Source organism: Ranitomeya variabilis, chromosome 7 (genome assembly GCF_051348905.1).
Source record: "Ranitomeya variabilis isolate aRanVar5 chromosome 7, aRanVar5.hap1, whole genome shotgun sequence".
NCBI classification, from domain to species: domain Eukaryota; kingdom Metazoa; phylum Chordata; class Amphibia; order Anura; family Dendrobatidae; genus Ranitomeya; species Ranitomeya variabilis.
The window spans coordinates 124,219,067-124,245,016 of record NC_135238.1 but is presented as its reverse complement, the minus strand read 5'-3'; the positions used below and the strand labels follow the sequence as shown (position 1 = coordinate 124,245,016).

General features: G+C 45.7%; 1 protein-coding gene across 4 annotated transcripts in view; it reads left to right on the top strand.

The window, feature by feature from the left end:
* SGO2 (shugoshin 2) overlaps positions 1 to 25,950 on the top strand; it is a 137,291-nt gene that overhangs the window by 38,145 nt on the left and 73,196 nt on the right. For all 4 annotated transcript variants that reach the window (XM_077275698.1, XM_077275696.1, XM_077275695.1 and 1 more), the window contains exon 3: positions 16,948 to 17,123. In XM_077275698.1, the coding sequence (XP_077131813.1) occupies positions 16,948 to 17,123 (176 nt within the window). The remainder of the gene's footprint in view (positions 1 to 16,947; positions 17,124 to 25,950) is intronic.

Sequence of the window (25,950 nt, the reverse complement as noted above, 5' to 3'; positions counted from 1 at the left end):
TAACAAACAATGACGCCAACTTAGTGGGTGGAAGGCTTCAGTACTTCCTACATGGTTGGCAAAACATCACTCAAAACTCATGGATATTAAGTTTGATAGAACGGGGGCACAAAATAGAATTCAGCCAAACACCTCCCAAAAGCTTTTGTCTAACTCAGACCCAGTCATTATCGGTTCATCACAGACTTCTAAAGGATATTCAAGAACTTATCCAAATAAAAGCCATCATTCCGGTACCCCATGCCCAGAGGTTCAGAGGACACTATTCGAGTCTGTTCTCCATAAAAAAAAAACAAGCGGAGAATACCGTACGATTATAAACTTGAAACCTTTAAATCTGTCAGTTGCTTACAAGCAGTTCAAAATGGAATCCCTCAAATCTGTAATACCTCTGATCCAGAAAGAATAAGTAATGAGCACATTTGATCTAAAAAGTGCCTATTACCAGGTTCCCATCTTCGCCTCACACCAACAGTATCTCAGATTCGCCATAAAAGACCAGGGTCAGATTCTACATTATCAGTTCACGTGTCTGCCATTCGGCCTCTCGTCTGCTCCCAGAATATTCACCAAACTCATAGCAGAGGTGATGGCTTTCTTGAGTGAAAAAGGGATACTCATCGTCCCTTATCTGGACGATATCCTACTCATAGCAGACTCTCCACAACAGATGGAACAGAACTTGACAACAACGACGTCACTCTTGGGAAGTCTAGGATGGCTAATAAACTTCAAGAAGTCAAACCTCAGACCCGAAACAAGAAAATTATTTCTTGGAGTAATCCTAGACTCAGTTCAGGAACATTACGTACCTCCCGCATCACAAGCAAGAATCATTCAAAAAAGAAATCCTAACATTACAGAAGCAGAAGCAGACATCCATAAGAAAGGCCATGCGGGTATTGGGCTTAATGACATCTTGCATTTCCAGCGTTCAGTGGAGTCAATATCACTCAAGACCCCTGCAGCAAGAAATCCTCTCACTTTGGGACGGCAGGGATGTAACCCTGGACAACAAAGTGCGATTATCCCTAAATACAAAAAGTTCACTGTCATGGTGGAACATAACAAAAAATCTCGAGAAAGGAAGGCCTTGGAGAACATCTCCGTGTATAAGCATCACTACGGATGCAAGCCACAGCGGCTGGGGAGCCCACATAGAAGAGAACTACTCTCAGGGGACTTGGCCTGCATCAGTACAAGTCAATTTGGTCGGCAATTCGTCTCTTAGACAGGGACGCTGTAATGTGCACTCTCGATCTGAAGAGTGCCTACTATCAGATCCCGGTACATCCCTCATCACAGAAACTGCTAAGATTTGCAGTAAGACTACCAACCCGGACCTGCCACTAACAGTTCCAGTGCTTCCCCTTTGGGCTCGCTTCGGCCCCCCCCGTATATTCACGAAGCTGGTATCAGAGGTTGTGGCCTTCCTGAGAAACCAGGGAATCTGTTATCCCATACTTGGATGACTTTCTCCCGGTGGCAAAATCAGTAGAGACGCTGATAGAACACAGGAACCGGACAATATCGGTAATGGAGTTCCTGGGCTGGGCCATAAATTGGCAGAATTCAGACTTGGTACCAGAACACAGGAAGATTTTCCTTGGGGTACGACTAGACTCCAGACGCAGAATGTCCCACTTACCAGAGGACAAACGGGAGGCAATGCGCGACCGAGTCATGAATTTGCTGGAACATCGAACCTCCATAAGGGGGACTATGAAGGTGCTGGGTCTGATGACGGCATGTATACCAAATGTCAGATGAGCACAGTCCCATTCAAGACCATTGCAAAGAGAGATACTGTCCATATGGGATCGCCGTCAGAACTCACTGGACGGACCCATGAGCCTATCAGGAACAGTACGGAGGTCAATCCTCTGGTGGACGCAGCCCTAAGGCGGAACCGGTCCACACTCTCAAATCGTCACATCAGGATATTATCAGACAATGTGACAACGATCTTGTTCCTGAAGCATCAAGGAGGTCCAAGACATTGGCCACTTCAGGACGTGGCAGACAGAATATTCACCTGGGCAGAAGGTACAGTCCTATCCGTAATGGCTGTACACCTGGAAGGGTCCCAGAACGTGGTAGCAGATTATTTGAGCAGACAGCGGGTCTACCCAACCGAGTGGGAGCTGAACCAGGATATCTTCCAGGAACTATGTCGGCGTTGGGGAACCCCCAAAATAGACCTATTCGCAAACAGAAAAAAAACTCTTAGGTCTCAAAATTCTATTCTCTGAACCCCCTCGGACGTTTCGGATGGGATAGATGCCTTGAGTCAAAAGTGGGTAGAACTTCTCTCATATGCGTTTCCACCTCTGGCGCTCATCCCAGCTATCCTACGGAAGATCCAGGAGGATCGGGTAAGAGTCATCATGGTCGTCCCGTACTGGCCAAGGAAGAGCTGGTTCCCTCTGCTAGGAGCCTTGGCAATCGAGAACCCAATTGAGCTCCCCCCTCGGGAGGATTTCATCCACCCGGGCCCGATTCGCCACCCATACCCAGGGAGGCTCCACCTCTCAGCCTGAACCCTGAAAGGGACATCCTAAAAGTTAAGGGCTTATCAGACCAAGTCATAGCCACTATCCAAGCCAGCAGGAAACCGGTCACATCAGCAATTTATCTAAAAATTTGGAAACGGTTCTGTCTGGAGGGTGGCAGGTCCGACTTCGTGGCAGGTACCCCGGACATACCTAGAGTCCTAGATTTCCTTCAGGCAGGATTCAACAAGGGGCTTAGGCCCAGCACCTTGAAAGTCCAGGTTTCTGCACTAAGCTCTTTCTTTGACTATCCTCTAGCACGCTTGATAAAGGTCTGTTGACCGAAACGTCGCTACAGGAGGCAGAATAAATGTAAGCTCCTATTTTTTCACCATCCATTGTGGCGCTGTCTCTTTGTTTTTTGTGGTCTTGGTACTGTCCGGGATGGGCTCCCTGGTTTTGGACGTGCGCCCTAGTGTCCGCTGAGACCTTCAATCTTTATATAAAAGGGTGCTGTCAGGATGGACTCCTGGAAACATAACTACCGGTAGGTCTAATATCTATTTTCTTGTTACTCCGTTTACCGATCAGATTAATTATTTTATGTATTAATAAGGTGATTCTGAATGCGGCGATACCAAATGTGTATTTTTAATTTTTTTGCAATTGTTTTATTTTGAATGGGGATAATTTTAAACACTTTTATATATTTTTTTTAATTTATTTTTCATACTTTTTTTTTTCACCTTACACTTGCTTCAATAGTGTCCATGGGAGACTAGAAGCTGCGATCATCCGATTGCTTGTGCTGCAGCCCTGCTCTGTATCAGAAATGCTCACTTGCTATGAGCGACGACCGCTGGGTGGCGCTCATAGCTATCCAGTTATGACAACCATAAGGGTCTGCTGCAAACCCCAGGTTGTCATGCCAACCCATCGGGGACCCGCAGTCATGTGACACGGGCGCCGATGAGTGGGATTAGTGACACTCTTCTGGCGTAATCGTGGTCAATGCCGCTGTCAGAGATTGATAACAGCATTTAACAGGTCAACAGCCGCGAGTGGTTCGCGATTCCACCCGCTGCTGTTGGGGGGGGGGGCACATGTCAGCTGATTTCATCAGCTGACGTGCTGGAAAAGATATGGCCTCAGCGCCGGAGCCCACATCAAAGGAAGAGACTTGACATGCACCATACTTGTACAGCGCATGTCATGAAGGAGTTAAGGAGGGCCTATCGCCAGATAAAAAGTGAACAGTTTTTGCTCTTTTTATTTCAGCTGTACACCTGTGTATTGTGTTTTTAGTTTTTTAAATTCTCCATTTGGTTGCAGAGATATGGGCCTTTTTATTTAGTGTTCATTTTTATGGTCCGTACCATGCAGACATTGCTCACACAGTAATAATGCATAGCAACAAAAAGACCACCAGAGAATCTTATCAAAGACCGTAAAAATTAGCACTAAATATAAAGGCCAGTATCTAACTGTGTGGAGTATGAATTGAAGGATATAAACAAAATGCCTTTTATAGTTTTGGCATACGGTTCAGTTCAGTGGGCATCTATTTTTTTTCTTTCTTTTCTTAGAGCCTGCTCAATTTGTGCAATTGCTGTTCTCTTGTTGAAGCGTATAACATGTAGAAAATGGGTGCACACACTATATATGACCACAGGGTGTGCCATCATGTATCAATAGTAAACATCACAGAAAAGAAAGATATCAATATTGATGCGCATGTCTAAAATCTGACAGATTTTCATAGAATGTTAAAGTTGGGAGGGACCTCAAGTGTCATTATGTCCAACCTACTGCTCAATGCAGGATTCACTAAACCATCTCAGACAGATTGTCCAGCCTCTGTTTGAAGACTTCCATTGAAGGAGAACTCGCCACCTCTCATGGCAGCCTGTTCCACTCATTGATGACCCTCCGCGCACGCGTGGTCCTACATCAACTCGGTAATTGACATGATCCATCTGCTTATTTCTTTTGTCCTGCCACTATTGTATTTGCATATCTGACCATTGTATCTGAACAACCATCATGTATATAGTGTATTGTCTAGTGTGCTCTTAAGGTGATTGAATAAACCTTGGACTGCTCTTTTATCTTGATCCACGAATCCACAGGTCCGTTTTTCGGTTTAACTTTCCTTGCTACCAGGGCTGGTTTGTGACCCAATATAATCCCGTTAATGGACTGGACTTATATCTAACGAAGGAGCTGGTGGCAGTAATAATGGGCTGGCAGTGCGCTCTTTCACTGATGCTGGTGAAAGTAGACTCTCAGCCTGTCAGGGTACCGAGCGAGTGTGGTGCCACGTCAGGGACTGCGTTGGCCACATCCTGTCACTCCTCGTGCCTCCCTGGGCCCATGTGGACAGGGGGCATCTGTGTAAAATGGTACCAAGCTGACCTTGCGCGTCCAAAGGGGGTGCAGAGCATCATGTTGGTGAAAGTGGGGAGACCATATTCCTTGACACGTTTGACGTAATAGTGACATCAGGCCAAGTGCGAATTCATCACGTATCATGATCTGATATAATCACATTTAGCAGCAATGTATAAAATATACACCCAAAAGCGCACACCATACATTAAATGCAAACAGTATAGTATATTATCCTGGCAGTAATAGTTATTATATGCAAAACGAATACACATCCCTCACAAAGGCTATAAGACACAGTACATAATATATCACCTATAATATACAATGGTGCTGAAATTGGGATAGTACATCAATAATAAAAGGAGAATGTAACTAGATATACAATATAATGTGGAAGAGATCATGAAGTTCAGTCCCTCACTGTATTAACAACAATAATATAAAATTGTCAAATACACTAATAAAGCATAGTATTGCGCCCCCCTAATATGGAAAGAAATCCACAATAAGTATGTCATAAAACCATTGGTTTGCTATAGCAATAAAGGCTGAGTGGGTGTAATTGTGCTAGGTGTGTTGCCCTGTACCAGCAATAGAAAATCAAAACAACATGAAGAGGAAAACCATATCGCCCAGGATTCAAGTGACCCAGACAACCCCATGTGTATTGTTGCAATCACTGCAGCTTCATCTTGTTGAAGTGCAGGCGCTCTGTGTTCTGTCCTACTAAGGGCGAAGCAAAGTCCCATACTACACATGTGCCAACTGACATCATAGACTATTAGAGTTGGAATGGGCCTCTAGGGTCATCATGTCCAACCCCCTGCTCAATGCAAGATTCACTAAATCATCTCAGACAGATGTCTGTCCAGCCTTTGTTTGGAGACTTCCATTGAAGGAGAACTCGCCACCTCTCTTGGCAGCCTGTTCCACTCCTTGATCTCCCTTACTGTCAAAAAGGTTTTTTTCTAATCTGTATCTTCTCCCTTTCAGTTTCATTCCATTGCTTCTCGTGTTTCCATGTTCAAATGAGAATGATGATCACTCTGACATCCCTAGATATTTATAGACTGCTATTAAAGGGAATCTCACCCCATTTTTGGCCTATAAGCTGCGGCCACCAAGATCAGGGGCTTATCTACAGCATTCTATAATGCTGTAGATAAGCCCCCGATGTAATCTGAAAGATAAGAAAAACAAATTAGATTATTCTCACCCAGGGGCCGTCCCGGTGTGGTCTGGTCCGGGTCCGGTGCCTCCCATCTTCATACGATGACGTCCTCTTCTTTGCTTCCTGTCGTGGCTCCTGCGCAGGCTTACTTTCTCTGCCCTGTTGAGGGCAGAGCAAAGTACTGCAGTGCGCAGCCGGGAATGGTCAGAGAGGCCCGGTGCCTGCGCACTGCAAAACTTTCTGTCCTTTAACTGTTCCTTGTAGGACATGCATTTGAATCTGCTCACCATCCTGTTAGCTCTTCTCTGAACTTGCTCCAGTTTGTGCATGTCTATCAAGGAGGAGTAAAGAGGGATAATTACTTAACATGATCTACACTCTATGCTTCTCTTAATACATCCTAGAACTGTTTGCTTTTTTTGCTGCTGTATCACACTGTTGACTCATGTGTAGTGTTGAGCGATACCTTCCGATATCGGAAAGTATCGGCCGATACCGGCAAAATATCGGATCTCGCCGATACCAATGCAAGTCAATGGGACGAAAATATCGGAATTAAAATAAACCCTTTCTTTCCTTGTAGGTTCATTCTACATGAAGGAAAACAACTAAGAATAATGTAGGATGTATTGGGGGAGGTGGCGGAGACATTAAAGGCATAGAGGTTTAGCCCAATCAAATAGAATAGCAGGAATTTTTATTTTTTTTAAGACGTTCGGAGTTACAAAGATATTGACTATGTTAAGATTTTTTTTATTTTGTCAGATATTGATGTTTCACTACTTCCACGCCCTTCACCCTCTTTTTTACTTCTCCCACACTTTCTTCTTCATCATCATCAGCATCTTTGACATAAAGTTCTTCTTCACCTTATTCATCTTCTTCTTCATCTTCTACCTATAATTTTTTTTTGTTACATTGTTCATATTCTTTTTATTTAACTATTATTCTTCATATTCAACTTCTTCATCATATTCTTATTTGTGACAGGCATTCCCGTAGTTATCTATAAAAGTTTGAAGATTACACCTTCCGTTCTGCCTGTCACAAAACAGTTACATTTGTCCGCGTTCAGTTTGGCCTGCAGCATCAGGCTTTATCCAGGGGCACCACGAGGAGGAACGGACTCACCCCCATACACTGCTTAGTCTTCTTCTGCTTATAATTTAGATAATATCTTTTGCTCTGATATTTAGTGTTATGCTTAATGTTCTTCTGCTCTTTGTTCTGCAGCCTCTTGTTCTTCTGCTTCTCGGTCTCCCATGTCGTCGTCGTCGTCTCCGGGGTCGTCGTCATCTCAGTGGTTGTCGTCTCTGGTGTCGTCGTCATCTTAGGGGTGGTCTTCCGGGTCATCGTCTTTAGGGTCTTGAACTTGGAAATGTAGCAGAAGGTACAAGAAGGCTGAGAAAATGCCGAGAAACAGCTGATGGAACTGGAACTCGGATGGCTACCCGAAGGTCCAAGAGCCAATGGAACTACCGAGGACCAGCTAACGTTACTGGAACCCGGTTACTAAGCAGGAGGTACCCGTGCCTGAAAGCACTACCAAGGACCACCTGACATTGGTGGAACTCGGATACCCAGAGGGAGGCACCTAAGCCAAAGGCTCTGCCCGGAACCAGCTGACGGTACTGGAACCAGGATGGGGACCTATTCAAGCTTGTCTTCTTAGAGCCCCAACTAGTGGGGTTGGAGCAAAGGGTCAGCAGGGGGAGCAGAGTGTAGTCCGAAGCCTGCACTGGAGGCATTTGGAGGTCTGTTGTCTGCGTGGCATTTGCAGGACACGATGCCGGCTACACAGCAGGGGAACAGCTGGCATTGCTGAACCCCACTGACACATTGGCAGGTGTTTTTCTCTGTGCAGCCAGCACTTCCGTGCACCAACTGACGGTGTTAGAGCCCAGGGACAGCAGGAGGAGAGGGAGCAGAGTGTAGGCCGAAGCCTGCACTGGTGGCAGCTTTGTGTCTGCGTGGCGTTTGCAGGACACGATGCTGGCTACACAGCAGGGGAACAGCTGGCGTTGCTGAATCCCACTGACACATTGGCGGGTGTTTTTCTCTGTGCAGCTATTACTTCCGGGCGCCAACTGGCGGTGTTAGAGCCCAGGGTCAGCAGGAGGAGAGGGAGCAGAGTGTAGGCCGAAGCCTAATTGAACCAATTTTAAAGGTAACCTTTAACCCCCCCCCTCAGGTGTTACAAACTAGAAGAGCCACACCTTGTGCAGCTGTAATGCTCCACAAGTCAAAGGTTGCTCTTTAAGTTTTGAATCTTGCAGACGCTGAATGAAACACGTATAACATTTAGCCCCTTATACAGTCAAACTGTCTTGGAGGCGTGACTTTCCTTCTTAATGAGACGCAGCACAGCTGTCAAAAATCCCACCTTGGTGCTGGGCGCAGCCTCCTGAGCATCGTTATTAGCTGTACAGGAGTCTGTGCTGTCGTGTTATCACTTGGCCATGCGCTGTTAGCGCTGCCCGCCTTCTGACATCATTTCATGTCGGCCGGTGCGGTTCGCGTTGACCATGAATTCCAGCCCTGCAGTGTCTTTTCCTTAATTCACACTGTGGGTCTGGGATTTATGGCCTTGCGCAGTAAATATGTTCGCCTCTCACTCGTGTCCTTACACCTGCTACAGACTGTACGGCGTCAGCTGATCCCTTATCGCATGCCACGGCCATGAAGCCGTACAGTCTGAAGAAGGCGAAAGGAGATGAGTGACAGGCGAAGATATGCACTGCTCATGCCCGTCAATCACACCCTCGCAGTCAAAATAAATAAGACACCGAGGGGCGTTGTGTCTGGCAGGGCGGCCGCAGAGGCGCAGCCAGCCAAACAATGATGTCAGAAGACGGGCAGCGCTACCAAGGGGGTTGCAGCGTGTCATTACAAAGGAAAGTCACACCTCAGGGACGGTTTAATGGTCTCAGGAGACACATTTTAGACGTGTTGCGTTCCGCGTGTGCAAGGAGAGTAACTTAATGAGCCACCTTGTACAAATGCAGCATTACTGCTGTACAAGGTGGCTGTTATACAGACAAACACCTGGGGGGGGGACAGGTTCCCTTCAATTTCAGTTCTTGTGTCTGCATGGCGTTTTCAGGACACGATGCCGGCTTCACAGCAGGGGAACAGCTGGCGTTACTGAACCCCCACCGACACATTGGCGGGTGTTTTTCTCTGTGCAGCTAGCACTTCCGGGCGCCAACTGGCGGTGTTGGAGCCCAGGGGGACAGCAGGAGGATCAGATAGGAGGTATTGCAGCACACACAGCAGGGGAGCAGCTGACGTTACTGAACCCCATTAACGGAGGAGCGACTGTTGACTGTGCGGACAGCACTTCCAGGCAACAACTAGCGGTGTTGGAGCCCAGGGACAGCAGGAGGAGCAGAGGAACACCGTTTAGGCCGAAGCCTGATTGGAGCAAGTCGAAAGGGAACCTTTAACCCCCCCCAAAAAAGGCGTTTGTAGCTGAAAGAGTCAGCTTTTGCATCACAAAGGATGCCAAAGGAAAAGGTGGCTCTTTTCATTATGCTCCTTGCAAACACAGAACTAAACACTTATAAAATGTGTCCCCTCACACCGTTAAACCGTCCCGGAGGTGGGACTTTCCTTTGTAATGTTACGCAGCACAGCCGTCATTCCTACCCCCTTGGCACCGTGCGCCGCCGCCTCAGCGTTGTTTGATTCTGTCCCGGAGCCTGCGCTGTTATGTTATCCCTTGGCAAGGCTCACTTAGCACTGCCCATCTTCTGACATCATTTGGTGTCAGGCTGGCTGCGCCTGTGCGGCCGCGCTGGCCTACATCCCGCCTCGCAGTGTCGTCTAATGTAATCCCACCGCGGGCCTGGGATCCGTGGCCATGCGCAGTGCATATCCTCGCCTCTCACTCCCCTCCCTCCGGCTTCTTCAGACTGTGCGGTGTCACGGCCGTGGCATGCTATTAGGGATCAGCTGACGGCGCACAGTCTGAAGAAGGCGGAGGAAGATGAGTGACAGCCTGAGGTGAAGATATGCACTGCGCATGCCCATGGATCCCAGGCCCGCAGTGTGATTAAATCAGAAGACACTGCGAGGCGGGATCTCTGCCAGCGCGGCCGCACAGGCGCAGCCAGCCTGACACCAAATGATGTCAGAAGACGGGCACCGCAAAGTGTGCCTGGCCAAGGGATAACAACAGCGCTGGCTCTGGGACAGAATCAAACAACGCGGAGGAGGCGGCGCACGGCGCTAAGGGGGTAGGAATGACTGGTGTGCTGCGTCACATTACAAAGGAAAGTCCCACCTCCGGGATGGTTTTACGGTATCAGTGGACACATTTTATAAGTGTTAAGTTCTGCGTGTGCAAGGAGCTAAACAAAAATAGCTACCTTTTCCTTGTGCAGCATTACTGCTGCACAAGGTGGCTCTTTCAGTAACAAACGCCTGGGGGGGGACAGGTTCCCTTACATTTCAGTTGTTGTGTCAGCGTGGCGGTCGCAGGACACATTGCCGGCTACACAGCTGGGGATCAGCTGACGTTACTGACACCCAATAACACTGGGTCGTATGTTTTGACTGTGCAGACGGCACTTCTGAGCCTCAACTGGCGGTGTTGGAGCCCAGGAATTACAGTTCAGGTGGTAGAAAGATGAACACAACAGGAGACCTGGATACTGTAGACAGTCACCCAATTATTTAATCAGGAAGAGGAGTGTCAAATTCCTGCGAGATCCAGGCCTGGTTCATTTTCAGGAAAGTAAGCCGGTCAACGTTATCGGAGGATAGTCGCATGCGATGGTCTGTTAGTACACCACCTGCAGTACTAAAGACGCGTTCCGATAATACACTAGCCGCAGGGCAAGCCAGCACCTCCAATGCATACTGGCTTAGCTCTGGCCATGTATCCAGCTTAGAGACCCAAAACTTGAAAGGGGAAGAGCCGTCTGGGAGTACAGCAAGAGGGCAAGACATGTAGTCTGTCACCATCTGACGGAACCGTTGCCTCCTGCTGACTGGAGCCGTCTGTGATGGTGTAGACATTTGTGGCGGGCACAAAAAACTGTGCCACAGTTGGGCCATACTGGTCTTGCCTTAGGCAGAGGCACTGCTTCTGCTCCCTCTTTGTGCAGAGCCTCCTCCACTGCCTGGACGCACTGAGCTGCTTTGTAAAGCACTAGCAGCACTTCTCTCCGTTGGACTGGAGAAGATGATGGAATTCACCAGTGTGTCTTGGTACTCCCGCATTTTACGCTCCCGGTTCAACGGTGTGATGAGGCTTTGTACGTTGTCCCGGTAGCGAGGATCGAGGAGGGTGAACACCCAATAATCAGACATGTTGAGAATGTGGGCGATGCGGCGGTTGTTTCTCAGGCACTGCAACATGTAATCAACCATGTGCTGCAGACTGCCAACTGGCCAAGAAACGCTGTCCCCTGCTTGAGGCGTGATCTCTGCCTGCTCGTCATCACCCCACCCTCGCTGTACATACTGACTACTGGACAATTGTGTAACTCCCTCCTCTGGAACGATGTCTTCCTCCTCCATTGACTCCTCCTCACAAAGTGTCCCCTGCCTACGCGTTTGTGAGGAACCACGTGGCGCTGACTGTCCAGAAGATGATGGAAATGGTGAATCCTCATCCTCCACCTCTTCCACAACATCATCCCTTAGCGCTTGCAGTGATTTTTCAAGCAGGCAGATAAGGGGGACAGTCATGCTGACTAGTGCATCATCTGCACTCGCCATCCGCGTGGAATAATCGAAGGTACGCAAAACCTGGCAGACGTCCTTCATAGTGGCCCACTCTGTGGTTGTGAAGTCTGAACGGCGCGGAGTGCGACTTCTTTGCTCCTGATGCAGCTGGTACTCCATTACTGCTTGCTGCTGCTCACACAACCGCTCCAACATATGTAACGTGGAATTCCACCTGGTAGGTAGGTGACATATGATGCAATGTTCCGGAAGGTGGAATCGGCGCTGCAGAGCCGCAATGCGCGATTTTGCCGTGCTGGAACGCCGCAAGTGAGCACACTCTAGGCGGACCTTGTGATCAAGATCCGGATAGTCCCTCAAAAAACTCTGCACGACCAAGTTGAGCACATGTGCCAGACATGGGATGTGAGTGAGGTTGCCGAGGCCCAGAGCTGCCACCAGATTTCGGCCATTATCACACACTACCATGCCTGGCTGGAGATTCGCTGCCACAAACTACACATCGCTCTCCTGCTTGATGGCATTCCAGAGCTCCTGCGCTGTGTGGCTTCGATTCCCCAAAGAAATGAATTTCAAGACGGCCTGTTGACGTTTGGCCACAGCTGTGCTCATGTCGGTCGTAACAGGTAAACGTTCACGGGTCCATGTGGAGGTGGACTGTGACGGCTCCTGCAGCGATGATTCTGAGGAACTTGTGTAAGAGGAGGAGTCAATGTGTACAGACTGGATTCCTGCAATCCTTGGAGTGGGCAGGACACGTCCTGCGCCACTTGCACGATCTGTACCCGGCTCAACAACATTAACCCAATGGGCAGTGAGGGAAACGTATCGCCCCTGTCCATGGTGACTGGTCCACGCATCGGTGGTGAGGTGGACCTTGCTACTGACGGCGTTCAGTAGCGCGTGTTTTGTGTCCCTCCACATGCATGTGCAGGGCAGGGACGGCTTGCCTGCTGAAATAAAAGCGGCTGGGCACATTGTACTGTGGGACTGCCAATGGCATCAAGTCACGGAAGCTGTCAGTCTCCACCAGCCTGAATGACAGCATTTCCAGTGACAAGTTTGGCAATGCCTGCAGTCAGAGCCTGTGCTCGTGGGTGGTTTGCCGAGAAAGGCCGCCTTTTCTCCCATGCCTGTACTACCGATGGCTGTAGACTGGGCTGGGAGTGTGAGGATGACTGGGAACGTGGTGCTGTGGGTGGAATTACAGTGGGTCTCTGGACAACAGTGCCAGGGGTTCTTCCATGGCGATCCTGGGAGGAAGCCGAACCAGCTGTGTGTGAGCTGGAGGAAGAGGCAACACGAGCTGAAGTGGTGGTAGCTGCCGCTGTTGGTTGGCCTAGGTCTTCAGTGTGTTTTTGTAACTCCGCCACGTGCCTGGTCCACACATGTTCACATGTTGGAGGTATTGAGGTTGCTGACATTTTTCCCTCTTTTGATTTTATGATGACACACCTTGCATTTGACATAGCAAATGTCATCTGCAACTGTGTCAAAAAAGGACCAGGCACTGCAAGTCTTGGGAGCGCCCTTTTTGGCTTTTGGAAGAGACATGCTCCTAACGGGTGCCAAAGTGGAGGCTACAGGATCCGCAGTCTTCCCCCTCCCTCTCCCTCTTTGGCCCGTTCGGGGAATCTCTTCCTCAGAGCTGCTCCCACCACCTTCCTGTCCCTCACGCCACGATGGGTCAAGGACCTCATCATCTACACTACCCTCTGCCACCAACTGCTCCTCCTGGGTAGTCTCAGCAGCACAGCACGCACCAGAAAGTGGCACCTGAGTGTCATCAGCGGATGCGTTCTGCGGTGTGGTGACCGGAGGCACTGGCCCACCCGCCTCTTCAGACTCAGAGAGAAAAAGCTGTTGGGCATCACTGCACACTGCCTCTTCTTCCATTTCTCCAATGCTGCTTGGCTGGCCCCCTGTTTCCAAGCCAAGAGATTCAGAGAACAGAAGTAGAGACGGCTCCTGTCCTGGGCTATCTGTCTGCCTGGGCAATTTGGCAGGTGGCGAAGAGACAGATGGGTGCTCTCCAGTGCTCTGTGTCTGAGAGGATGTGGCACTAATTGAAGTCGATGCGTTAGCTGCCATCCATCCGACAACGGCTTCAATTTGGTCTTCACGCAGCAGCGGTGTACGGCGCTCTCCGACAAAGCTGCGCATGAAGGACTGTTCCCTGCTGAAACTGGGTGATGATGAGTCAGGCACAGAATCCCCACGTCCTCTCCCTGCTCTGCGCCCACGCCCACGTGCCTTACTCCCTGCCTTCTTCATTTTGGTTGACTGATAAAGATAAGCAGAAAAGTACTAACGGCTTAGTGTGCTTATTCCTGAACAGCTCCTAACAGGTATAAGAAACACTAATTTTCTAAAGTGTGGACTAGACTTTAATATGAGCTAATGTGGCCTACACAACTGTAAAGTGGTGTGTTTGGTGAACTTTATTTATTTATTTTTTGGGGGATGAACTGACAACAGGGAGAGCTGCACTCACACGGAGACCGTGCAGACAGCCGTAAACGGCGCTGCAAGGCCCCAAAAACCTCCTCTACGTTATCCTATGTAGTGTTTTTCCACAATTTAGCTGGATACGGGTGGAAAGTCACTAATAGGAATTATTTGAAAAAAATGTGCAGCAGCCTGCACTACTTGCAAAAAAGGACAATGGAATGGATAGAACAGTATGAGGCAGTGAACCACCCTGACCTGAATACAACCAGCTATGGCTGCACACAGACTACAGAGTGGGCTGCACTCACTCACTCACACACACACACACAGAGACCTTGCAGATCGCTGTGAAAACAGCGCTGCAAGGCAAAAGCAAAGTGAACACACAGCGGTTGCTAAATTAGCCTGGGAAAAGCACAAAGAAGCAAATCGCTATCTCAACTGGCCCTCAGTCAGAACACAGCATCCTATGCCTAACTGAATTCACAGCAGAGTGAGCCCAAAATGGTGCCAGCGACTTTTAAACTGCAGCATGACATCATTTCAGCAGCCAGTCACAGCCTTGCCAGTGGTTTCATGCCCACCATGCTGAACAGGATGTGCCCACACTTGTAATCAGTCCTCATTGGCTGAATTCGTGCTGTTTGAATTGAGAACTTCCGATTCCGGTATCCGATATGCGGCAAGTATCGGATCTCGGTATCGGAATTCCGATACCGCAAATATCGGCCGATACCCGATACTTGCGGTATCGGAATGCTCAACACTACTCATGTGCCGTCTGTGATCTATTAGTATACCCAAGTCTTTCACGCATGCTGTTGCTTAGTTCTATTCCTCCCATTCCATAGATGTAATGTTCGTTTTTCATGCCTAAAAGTAGAATCTTGCCTTTCTTCCTGTCAAATACCATTCTATTAGTCTCTGCCCATTGTTCAAGCTTACTAGAGGCTTCTGAATTCTTTCTGTCTTCTCTAGTGTTAACTATCCCTCTTAGCTTTGCATCGTCTGCAGATTTGATTAGTTTACCTTTAGTTCCCTTATCTAGATCTTTTATAAAAATGTTGACCAACACTGGTGCCAGGACAGAGCCTTGCGGTACCCCACTTGAAACACTTTTCCATTTGGATGTGTAACCATTTATTACCACTCTTAGTATGATCACTGAGCCAGTTAAGAATCCACCTAACCATAGCCTTATCCATCCCATACTTGGTCATTTTTTTCAATAAGGATAGAATGAGATACTTTATCAAATGCTTTCCTGAAGTTGAGATATACTATATCTACCGCATTTCCCTGATCCACTCAGTCGGAGATTCCATCATAGAAGGAAATTAAATCATTCTGGCATGACTTCTTTGCTACACACCATGCTGGCTCTGGATAATTACTGTATTTTTATCCAAGTACTTACATAGATGCGTTTTAATCATTTATTCAAATATCTTTGCTGGTATAGAAGTAAGGCTTACTGGCCTGTAATTTCCTGGCGCTGTCTTCTTTCCTTTTTAGAAGATGGGATAACATTTGCCCTTCTCCAATCTTCTGGGACTTCTCCCGTTTTTCAGGATTTTTCAAAGATTTTGGTTAGTGTTTCTGCAATTTTCTCTTAACGCTTTGAGTACCCTAGGATGTAATTCATCTGGACCAGAAGATTTAAATTAGCCAAGTGTTCCCTCACCAACTCTGTTTATGGATAGCATGGATTCTTTTATTCCTTTGATGGCACCGTGAAGATCAGTTGATGTTACAATTACTTTTTTAGAGAACACAGCTGCAAAATTGGAATTTAAAAGTTCGGCCTTCTCAACATCATTTTTGACCACTTCACCCTTATCATCCTGAAAAGTCCTATAGCATCTATGACTTTTTCTTTGCTTTTGACATGCCCCCAAAATCCTTTTTTACTGCATTCGGTCTCCCTTGCAAGCTTTGCTTCATTGCTGGCTTTAGCTCTTCTAACTCTTGCCCTGCATTCCCTGCAAACAGCATTAAATTCTTCTTAATATTCTTCTTTAGATATGCCCCCTCTTTTTCCATTTGATATACATTTATTGTTCCCTTTTTAACAAGTGATTGTTTTGTGTTCATCCACCCTGGTCTCTTTAAATGCTTCCAATTCTTCCTTCCTTTCGGGATTGTTACCGATTGTGCAGTGAGAATTTAATTTAGCAAAATCTCCCATCCTTCTTGAACATTTCAGTCCTTTAGAACATCCAGCTATTGGACCTTTCCTACCCTCTTTCCTACCCTCTTAAGGCCAACCTTAAAGTCTGAGTCCTCTCTGGTCTTCCTCCTCTTGTAATCCAAAATTCGAGGATGGTACTTCCTCAACCATTTCCGAGTTAATAAGAATATTATAGAGCAGACCATATAGCCTAAGCCCCTGCTGTGCAGGTACAAGATTCACTGCGATCTATGCATCTGATGTCATTCACATCAATCAGGCCAGGAGGACAGCAAGTGCAGGGGTTGAGGAGGCGCTGAACAAAAAGACACCCATTGAACCGGACCTTTCTATATGCCAGATGTATATAAAGTATTTTTTAGCACATGCAGGGGAAGTTTATGGCTTAGATACAGGTCGATGGGCTGTGGTGATGCAGCAGGTAAGGATGGTGGCTTCAGTTTAAATTGGGAAGACCTGATAAAAGATCCTTTTTAAGGTAAATTGCCCATCAATGACAAATGGGTGGACAGTCATAAGTGTCTTTACGATCATGGTATCATGTTTGTGTCTTTCAGATAACTCCTCTATTCTGAAGGTTTCTCTAAAGAACAATAACAGAGCTTTAGCTTGTGCTTTAACTGCAGAAAAGGAGACATCCAGAAGACTGGGAAATGATAACATGTTCCTACAGAAGGAAGTGAACATATTGAATTACCAGAATGCTTTGCTCCGGCAAAACCTAAATATAGTGGTAAGTCTGACATCTTCAGTGCTTAAGTACATTACATGACCTTGTGGGCAACATAATGGATGAAACACTGTTGTCCACTGATGGTGCAATCCTAAAGTGTGGATTTTACCTTCCTACATAATGGACATTTGGAGTGTGTTTGCAAATGGCAGATTCACTACAATTTTATAGAAATTTTGCAAGACGAAAAAATACTTTCCATGCATCTGATTTGACAGACCCAGCTAGTGACATTGAGATCTCAGCGATTGCCTGTCCCTGACCTGATAAATATGAGCCAAGTGCCTGCATAGGGGAATTGCATCAGACACAGAAGTTAGATATATGCTACTTCCTCTCTCAGCAAAAGCTAGCACACATCTGATTTTATTAGTACAAACAAAAGATCATCTAGCAGCAATCATTTCATTCTGTAATTGGTCCATGTTAGGTCTGCTCCATGTATGGTCGACTCTTCAGTGTATCTACTTCACATTCCAAGAATTCCTTCCAGAGCGTTGTTACAGGATGCAGACGCCATCTTGCTACACCAAATCTGAACTAGCTTATGTAAGGTTAATAATTGATTTCATTAGCCATTCTCTCCTTCACAACGTCATTTGACAGACGTCCTCTGGTTCCCTTAATGAACACCGATATCCATTAAAATGGAAGCCCTGCGTTGGAAAATCTCTGGGGTTTCAGCTACCAGGAGTAGGTCAGTTTTTATGGTCCCCAATCAATGAATAAAGGCAATCCCATTAAAACAGCGTGCCAGCTGTAAAAAAAAAAAAAATATTTCTCTCTCTTCTGACATGATATACATGTCAGAGGAGAGAGAAATGAGGTCGCTAAGCCCCCCACTTTCCCCACCCTGGTACCTCCACCATTACCTGGTCCCTTCAGCTGCATCCCACGTACCACCTCTTCCTGAAAAAAAACAAAAACGGGCATATGCGCCGTGCGCCTGCCAAGGTCTGATGGCTGGCAACAGCAGGGTTTTTTCCTATTGGTTCATCTTGATCACTGAGATACAAATTATTTGCTTTTGATCACTATGTCATCCCCCTGTGTCATTCCCTTAGATTCTTTTTTTTTTTTTTTTTATAATTATTTCTTTCACTCTTTGCTGTTAGAATTGGACAAGGGTTAGCATTTGGGTTAGGGTTTTTCAGAAGTTCCAAAAAAATGCTGACTATATGATGACTAGTGTTGATAGTAAGTGGTCGCTACTCGAGTTTGCATCGAGGTCACTCGAGCACCCGCGATACTTGGTGCATACCGGAACACAATGATACAAACTCGAGTAACGAGCACTTGTGCTCAACACTAATGACAACATATTCATTATGACATAATGTTATCAAATTCTGTTTAGTACCTTTTGGATTAAAAATCCTCACTCTATACTCATGAATAAAATCCTTGAGTGGTGTAGTTTCCAACATGGCATCACTTATGGGGGGTTTCCACTGTTAAGGCACATCAGGGGGTCTCCAAACATGACAGGACATCCACTTTCGATTCCATCCATTTTTGCATTCAAAAAGTCAAATGTCGCTCCTTCCCTTCTGAGCCCTGCTGTGCACCCAAACAGTAGTTTTCCCCTCCATATGGTGTAACAACGTACTTGGGGAAAATTGCCCAGCAAATTTTGGCATCCATTTTATCCTGTTATCATTGTGTAAGTAAAGAAAAAAAGCTTGGAGCTATAGCAAAATGTTTGTGGGGAAATAAAGTAAAATTTTCCTTTCTCTCATGACCGCACACCTGAGAGAGGGATCTGCCCCGCAAGGACAGGAAATTTGAAATAAAAAGGCGGTACCTCTCCCCCACATTAGTTTCCTGTCCTTGATGGGGACCTCGGACTGACTGCGTGGGTTAAAGAATAATGATCCCTTACCCAGGCCTGCCCCATTTCCGGAAGAGCAGGTTGCATGCCTGTGGCTGGAAGCGCCGTTCATGGGTTCCATAGGGACTCTGTGCAAGTGTGGGCGACGCAGACAGATCTGAGACTTGTTTGAGACTGCCCTCCCCCTACCGTACTCCCCTCGCCGGCTCTATGCTGGTCTCCGTACCATGGAGCGGCCGGGAAACACATCCGGGGAATGCACCACTGATGTCATTGGCGAAAGGCACGCTAGGAATGGGAGCCTGAGTGACATCAGGGGGTGCGCCAGAAGAAAATGGCAGTGCCCTATTCCTTTTGAGGAAAAAGATTTAGAGCTATGGGATAAGGTCCCTAGGATCGATGGTGCTGTGTCAAGATCAAAGCGCTACCATTTGAGGATTCGGAGGTGCTCAGGGACTTGTTAGATGAGAAAGCAGATATATATAAGGTACACATGGGAGGCAGTAGCAGGGGGTCTGAAACTGACAATTGCCGGAACTTGTGTCACACGTTTCCTTATGATTTGGCTGCAACTGCTGGAGGAACAGCTCAAAAGTAAAACATCAAGAGATAAGATTTTGTCCAACTTGCCCTTGTTGCACGGAGCCAAAGCATTCCTAGCGGACACATCCGCTGACTCTGAGACTAGCGGCTTGGTCTGCCGGACTGTCAAATACAGCAAGACGGGCCTGTGGCTCAAAGGCTATCCGGGAGATCTACAATCAAAAAATAAATTGTGCGCTATACAGTGTGATGGCCAATTTTTGTTTGGAAACAGTTTGTACGACATCCTAGACATTTTCAGGGGATTCGAGGAAGACTTTTCAGAGGAAAAAATGTAATAGACATCCTCCGGCGGAGAGAAGGAATTGGGAAAGTAACAACAAAATAGAGACCGGTTTCATGTTTGGAGGTCCCTTCTCCGCTTCCCAAAAATCCTCACAATGACTCCAGACCAACAGTATGGGGAAGGCTTTCCCTCTTCAGTCAGGCCTGAGAGAACATCTCCTCCCATACCTTGGTCCTGGATATAGTAAGGGACGGCCTGAAAATAGAATTCTACCATCTGCCGCATCAATCTTTTGTAATAACCCCCATCAGAAGATCAGCAGAAGAACAGCTTGACAGAGATCTTGTGGCTAGTCGAGAAGCAGGTTCTATGCGAGATCTGTCAAACAAAAAGGAAGGATATTTTATTCCCCCCACCACTTTTTGATTAAAAAAAAAGCTAGATGGCTCATTCAGGACTAGAGATGAGTGAATATGCTTGGGTTCCCTCTTATTCGGCTAGCTATAGCACTTGCCGAATAGGCTGCAGAAGGAACCCAGCTTCCTGGATCAAAATGTGAGGGCTAAAAAAATAATTTTTGTGGGAAAAAAAAGATTTTTTATTTTCACGGCTCTGCGTAGTGAAAACACTTGGGGGTTCAAAGTTCTCACAACACATCTAGATAAGTTCCTTGAGGGTCTAGTTTCCAATATGGGGTCACTTGTGGGGAGTTTCACTGTTTAGGCACATCAGGGGCTCTCCAAACTCGACATGGCTTCCTATCTCAATTCCACTCAATTTTGCATTGGAAAGTCAAACAGCGCTCCTTCCCTTCTGAGCTCTGCCGTGCGCTCAAACAGTGGTTTACCCTCACATATGGAGTATCCGCGTACTCAGGACAAATTGCACAACAACTTTTGGGGTCCAATTTCTTCTGTTACCCTTGGGGAAAAAAATTGGGGGCGAAAATATCATTTTTGTGAAAAAAATATGATTTTTTATTTTTACTGCTCTACATTATAAACTTCTGTGAAGCACTTGGTGGGTCAAAGTGCTCACCACACATCTAGATATGTTCCTTAGGGGGTCTACTTTCCAAAATGGTGTCACTTGTAGGGGGTTTCTACTGTTTAGGCACATCAGGGGCGACATGGCATCCTATCTCAATTTCAGCCAATTTTGCATTGAAAAGTCAAACGGCGCTCCTTCCCTTCCGGGCTCTGCCATGCGCCCAAACAGTGGTTCCCCCCACTGCGTACTCAGGACAAATTGTACAACAAGTTTTAGGGTCCAATTTCTCCTGTTACCCTTGGTAAAATAAAACAAATTGGATCTGAAGTTAATTTTTTGTGAAAAAAGTAAAATGTTCATTATTTATTTATTTTTTTTTTAAACATTCCAAAAATTCCTGTGAAATACCTGAAGGGTTAATACACTTCTTGAATGTGATTTTAAGCATCTTGAGGGGTGCAGTTTTTAGAATGGTGTCACACTTGGGTGTTTTCTATCATATAGACCCCTCAAAGTTGCTTCAAATGTGATGTAGTCCCTAAAAAACAAAAATGATGTTGTAAAAATGAGAAATAGCTGGTCAACTTTTAACCCTTATAACTCCCTAACAAAAACAAATTTTGGTTCCAAAATTGTGCTGATGTAGACATGTGGGAAATGTTACTTATTAAGTATTTTGTGTTACATATCTCTGCGATTTAAGGGCATGAAAATTCAAAGTTGGAAAATTGCGAAAGTTTCTAAATTTTCGCCAAATTTCCATTTTTTTTCACAAATAAACGCAAGTAATGTCAAGGAAATTTTACCACTAACATGAAGTATAATATGTCTCGAGAAAACAATGTCAGAATCACCGGTATCCATGCAAGCGTTCCAGAGTTATAATCTCATAAAGGGACAGTGGTCAGAATTGTAAAAATTGGCCTGGTCATTAACATGCAAACCACCCTTGGGGGTTAAGGGGTTAAAAAAATAAGTAAATTTTTTTTTATGGGTTCCACCATTTTCAACTCAGTGCTCCTTACGAGACTGTGATTTTGTTTCCTATGACTGCTATTTTCCCTCCCTGAGGGTGCACGACAGGAGCTGCTCTCACATGGCGCCTCACCGGCAGATCAGGAACTTCCGAAATTGTCATGTGACTCCCACCACGGTCCTTCCAGGCATTGCACAGAGAATCTCACTCACCACATCAAAAATGTAATGTATTTCAGTTATTTAATACAAAAAGTGAAACTGATATATTGTCAGGAATTCCACCATGCTGCCACCAATATGTCACTGTTCACGGGGAGGATACCTTTATAATCCCCACCACTCACACCAATTTGTCATTAACCAGGGTTGTTTGGTTGCACCTGGTTCTTTCTGAAGGGGATTTATCTATTTCCCACTTCCCAGTTTCGGTTGTGAACTTGCAGCTCTCTGGCGCCCCCTTACCCTCAGGTCAGTCAGGGTACTGCACCTAGGGTAATTAGTCGCCAGAAAGGCTGCCTGCTGTGTACTGGCTATTGGACATGCTGCAGCGAGGACCGTATAACTACTCCCACTCAGGCGGGAACAATAATTATCAACGATACCGGTCGCTGCAAAGACTCCCAATTGCACAGGACAAATTATGCTGCCACCAGCTCAGATTTCTTAATTATTAATGAGTCCGAAGCCAACCCAGATTAGTAGCGTAATTCACTTCAGAGGACGCGACAGTGTGTTATAGAGCAAGGATAGACAAGCTAGTAATTTTATATTTTACTCCAAAAAAAGGTAGGCAGTGTTTACAGAGGTAAAAAAAGATGTTATAAAGAAGACAAATATCATATGTACAATACAATTACAAATAAAGTGAGATTAACGTTGAAAAGAACACTTACATTTCGTTATGTCATCTTATTTCATGGCTGGCCGTGTGCTGTGGAGGAGGGACAAGCATATATCTAGATGCATCACAAGTCTGCACAGCAGCTAGACCCTGGACCAAGACATGTGAAGACTGCTTGCTTAACTACTTATTTCCTAGCTTTAAACCAAGGCATTCCCCCTGTGGTGACCTGACTTAGAGGCTGAATCCTCCCCTTTTATTTAGTGTTATGGCAACCATTTTTCTGCCTAGCTGGCTGTATGAATCTCGTATACGAAATACACCAGTATCATGAGATGCACCACGTCAGGGCGATTCTTTTAAGTGTAAACACAACGTACTTTCATGAACCACTTACGGAGAAACCCGCACTTTGCACTCATTGGGTTTAGCTTCTAGCGGTTTCAGGGAGTTATAGATCCCTCGATGGATATCCGGAATATATAATTCTTATATCTCTAGCCCTGATTGGTTCCAATATCTATAACCTTAAAAGAACAATAGAAGCCTATGCTTCTGTACCAGTTTAAACCAATACCAGGTGGGAGGGGGGGAATGAGTAGGGTAGGGAGACTGGTCTGCCCGCAGCATAGAACCACAGAAATTTTTGAGGGAGGGGTGAAATGAGGGGTTTAGGGTTCACACACACAGGCAGAGTGGGAAGAGGGGGGTCGGAAAGGCCTACTGCGTGTGTCTGGAAGCCATGGAACTTTTAAGGTGATACTCAGACATGGCATATTCCCATTATCGTGACAATTATATAGTCATTACAAACAGAATGATCTATTTCAAGTGTTTTTATTTCTGTTAATGTTGATGATTATGGCTTACAGCCAACAAAAGCCCAAACGTCATTATCTCAGTAATTAGAATCCTTTAGAACACCAGCTTCAAAAATGATTTTAAAATCTGAAATGTTCGCGTACTAAAATGTATGTTCAGTAAATGCACTCAATACTTAGTCTGGGCTCCTTTTGCATCAATTACTGCATCAATGGGGTATGGCATGGAGGCGATCAGCCTGTGGCACTACTGAGGTGTTATAGAAGCCAATGTTGCTTTGATAGCAGCCTTCAACTCGTCTGCATTGTTGGGTCTCTCATATTCCTCTTGACAATACCCCATAAATTCTCTATGGGGTTAAGATCAGGCAAGTTTGCTGGCCAGTCAGCACAGTGATACTGCTGTTTTTAAACCTGGTATTGGTACTTTTGGCTGTGTGGACAGGTGCCAAGTCCTACTGGAGAATGAAATTTCCATCTCCAAAAAGCTTGTCGGCAGAGGGAAGTATGAAGTGCTCTAAAATTTCCTGGTAGATGGCTGTGCTGACTTTGGTCTTGATAAAACTCAGTGGACCTACACCAGCAGATGACATGGCTTCCCAAACCATCATTGATTGTGTAAACTTCACACTAGACCTCAAGCAGCTTGGATTGTGTGCTTCTCCACTCTTCCTCCAGACTCTGGGCCCTTGATTTCCAAATAAAATGCAATATGTACTTTCATCTGAAAACAACACCTTTACCACTGAGTAACAGTCCAGTTCTTTTTCTCCATGGCCCAGGTAAGACACTTCTGGTGTTGTCTTTTGGTCATGAATTGCTTGACACAAGGAATGCGACACTTGTAGCCCATGTCCTGGATACGTCTGTGTTGTGTAGCTTTTGAAGCAATGACTCCAGCAGCAGTCAACTCCTTGTGAATCTCCCTCAAACTTTTGAATGGCCTTTTTATTAACAATCCTTTCAAGGCTGCGGTTATCCGTGTTGCTTATTCACCTTTTTCTACCACACTTTTTCCTTCCACTCAACTTTGCATTAATATGCTTGGATACAGCACTGTGTGAACAGCCATCTTTTTTTTAGCAATGACCTTTTGTGGCTTACCCGCTTAGTGGAGTGTATCAATGACTGCCTTCTGGACATCTGTCAAGTCAGCAGTCTTCCCCATGATTGTGATTCCTACTGTAACAGACTAATGTGTTTTTTGTTAATTATTGTAATTTACTGAGATAGTGACTTTTGGGTTTTCATTGGCTGAAAGCCATAATCAACATTAACAGAAATAAACACTTGAAATAGATCACTCTGTTTTGTAATGACTCTATATAATGAGTTTCACTTTTTGTATTGAAGAACTGAAATTAACTTTTTGATATTCTAATTTTGTGTGAAGCACCTGTATATGAGAATAGGATTAAATTGGGACCTGGTCAGGCCTACCTTCCCAAGGTAGCTTTAAAATTTCATAGGAATGCCCTCCTTTTGTAATAAACCTAGGAATCCATGGGAGGAAACATTTCATAGTCTGGATGTTACAAAGACAAAGTTAGAGTACATTTCTATATTAAGTCAGTGGAGGAAAGCCTAGTCCTTGTTTGTAGCCTTACAGGGTAGCAGAAAGTGGTACGGGGTATTCAAAAGTACCATGGCAAGGTGGATCAGGAATGCCATTAGTTTAGCCTTCTCTGTTAGTGGTACTCCTGTTCCTAAGGGCATCAAGGCCCACTCCCCCAGAGCTGTGGTGACCTACTGGGCAGAGAAAGCAGGGGTATTGTTTGATCAGATTTGTAAGGCCACTACTTGGTCCTCACCCTCTCTCTTTAGGCACTACAGAGTGGATCTATCTTCATCTGCCTTAACCTTTAGTAGAACAGTGCTACAAGCGGTGATCCCACCCTAAGGTGTTGCAAATTCTCCAGAAATCTCCCAGGTGTGCTGTCACGAATGAAGGGAAAACACTAAGGTTTCTTACCGGTAACTGGGTTTTTCATAACCCATGACGGCACCTGTGTTAACCCCCCAATCTTTCTCACCATATGGATGTGCACTATAGATTGGGTGTTTTTTGATGTAGTGTTGCTTATGTGTATAATCTATTTGGAGCTCCTGTCATGCTCTAACCCAACTGATGCGGGGTGGGAGATGTGCCGCCCTTTTATGTGAGTAGGTTTCCTGTCCTTAGTGAGCGGATCCCTCTCTCAGGTGTGCTGTCATGGGTTCTGGAAAAAACTGCTACCAGTAAGTAACTTTTGGTGTATTCATTTTTTTCCTTTCACATTCCATTAATTCCGGTGAAGCACCTGAAGAGTTAATAAACTTCTTGAATGTGGTGTTGAGGACTTTGAAAGGTGCTGTTTTTAGAATGGCGTAACTTTTGGATATTTTTTCATATAGACCCCTCAAATTCACTTCAAATTTGATGATGTAGCTAAAAATGATTTTGTAAATTTTTTTGGGGAAAATTTAAAAATTCCCGATTAACCTTTAACCCTTCTAACTTCCTAACAATAAAAGTGTTTCAAAAATTGTGTGATGTA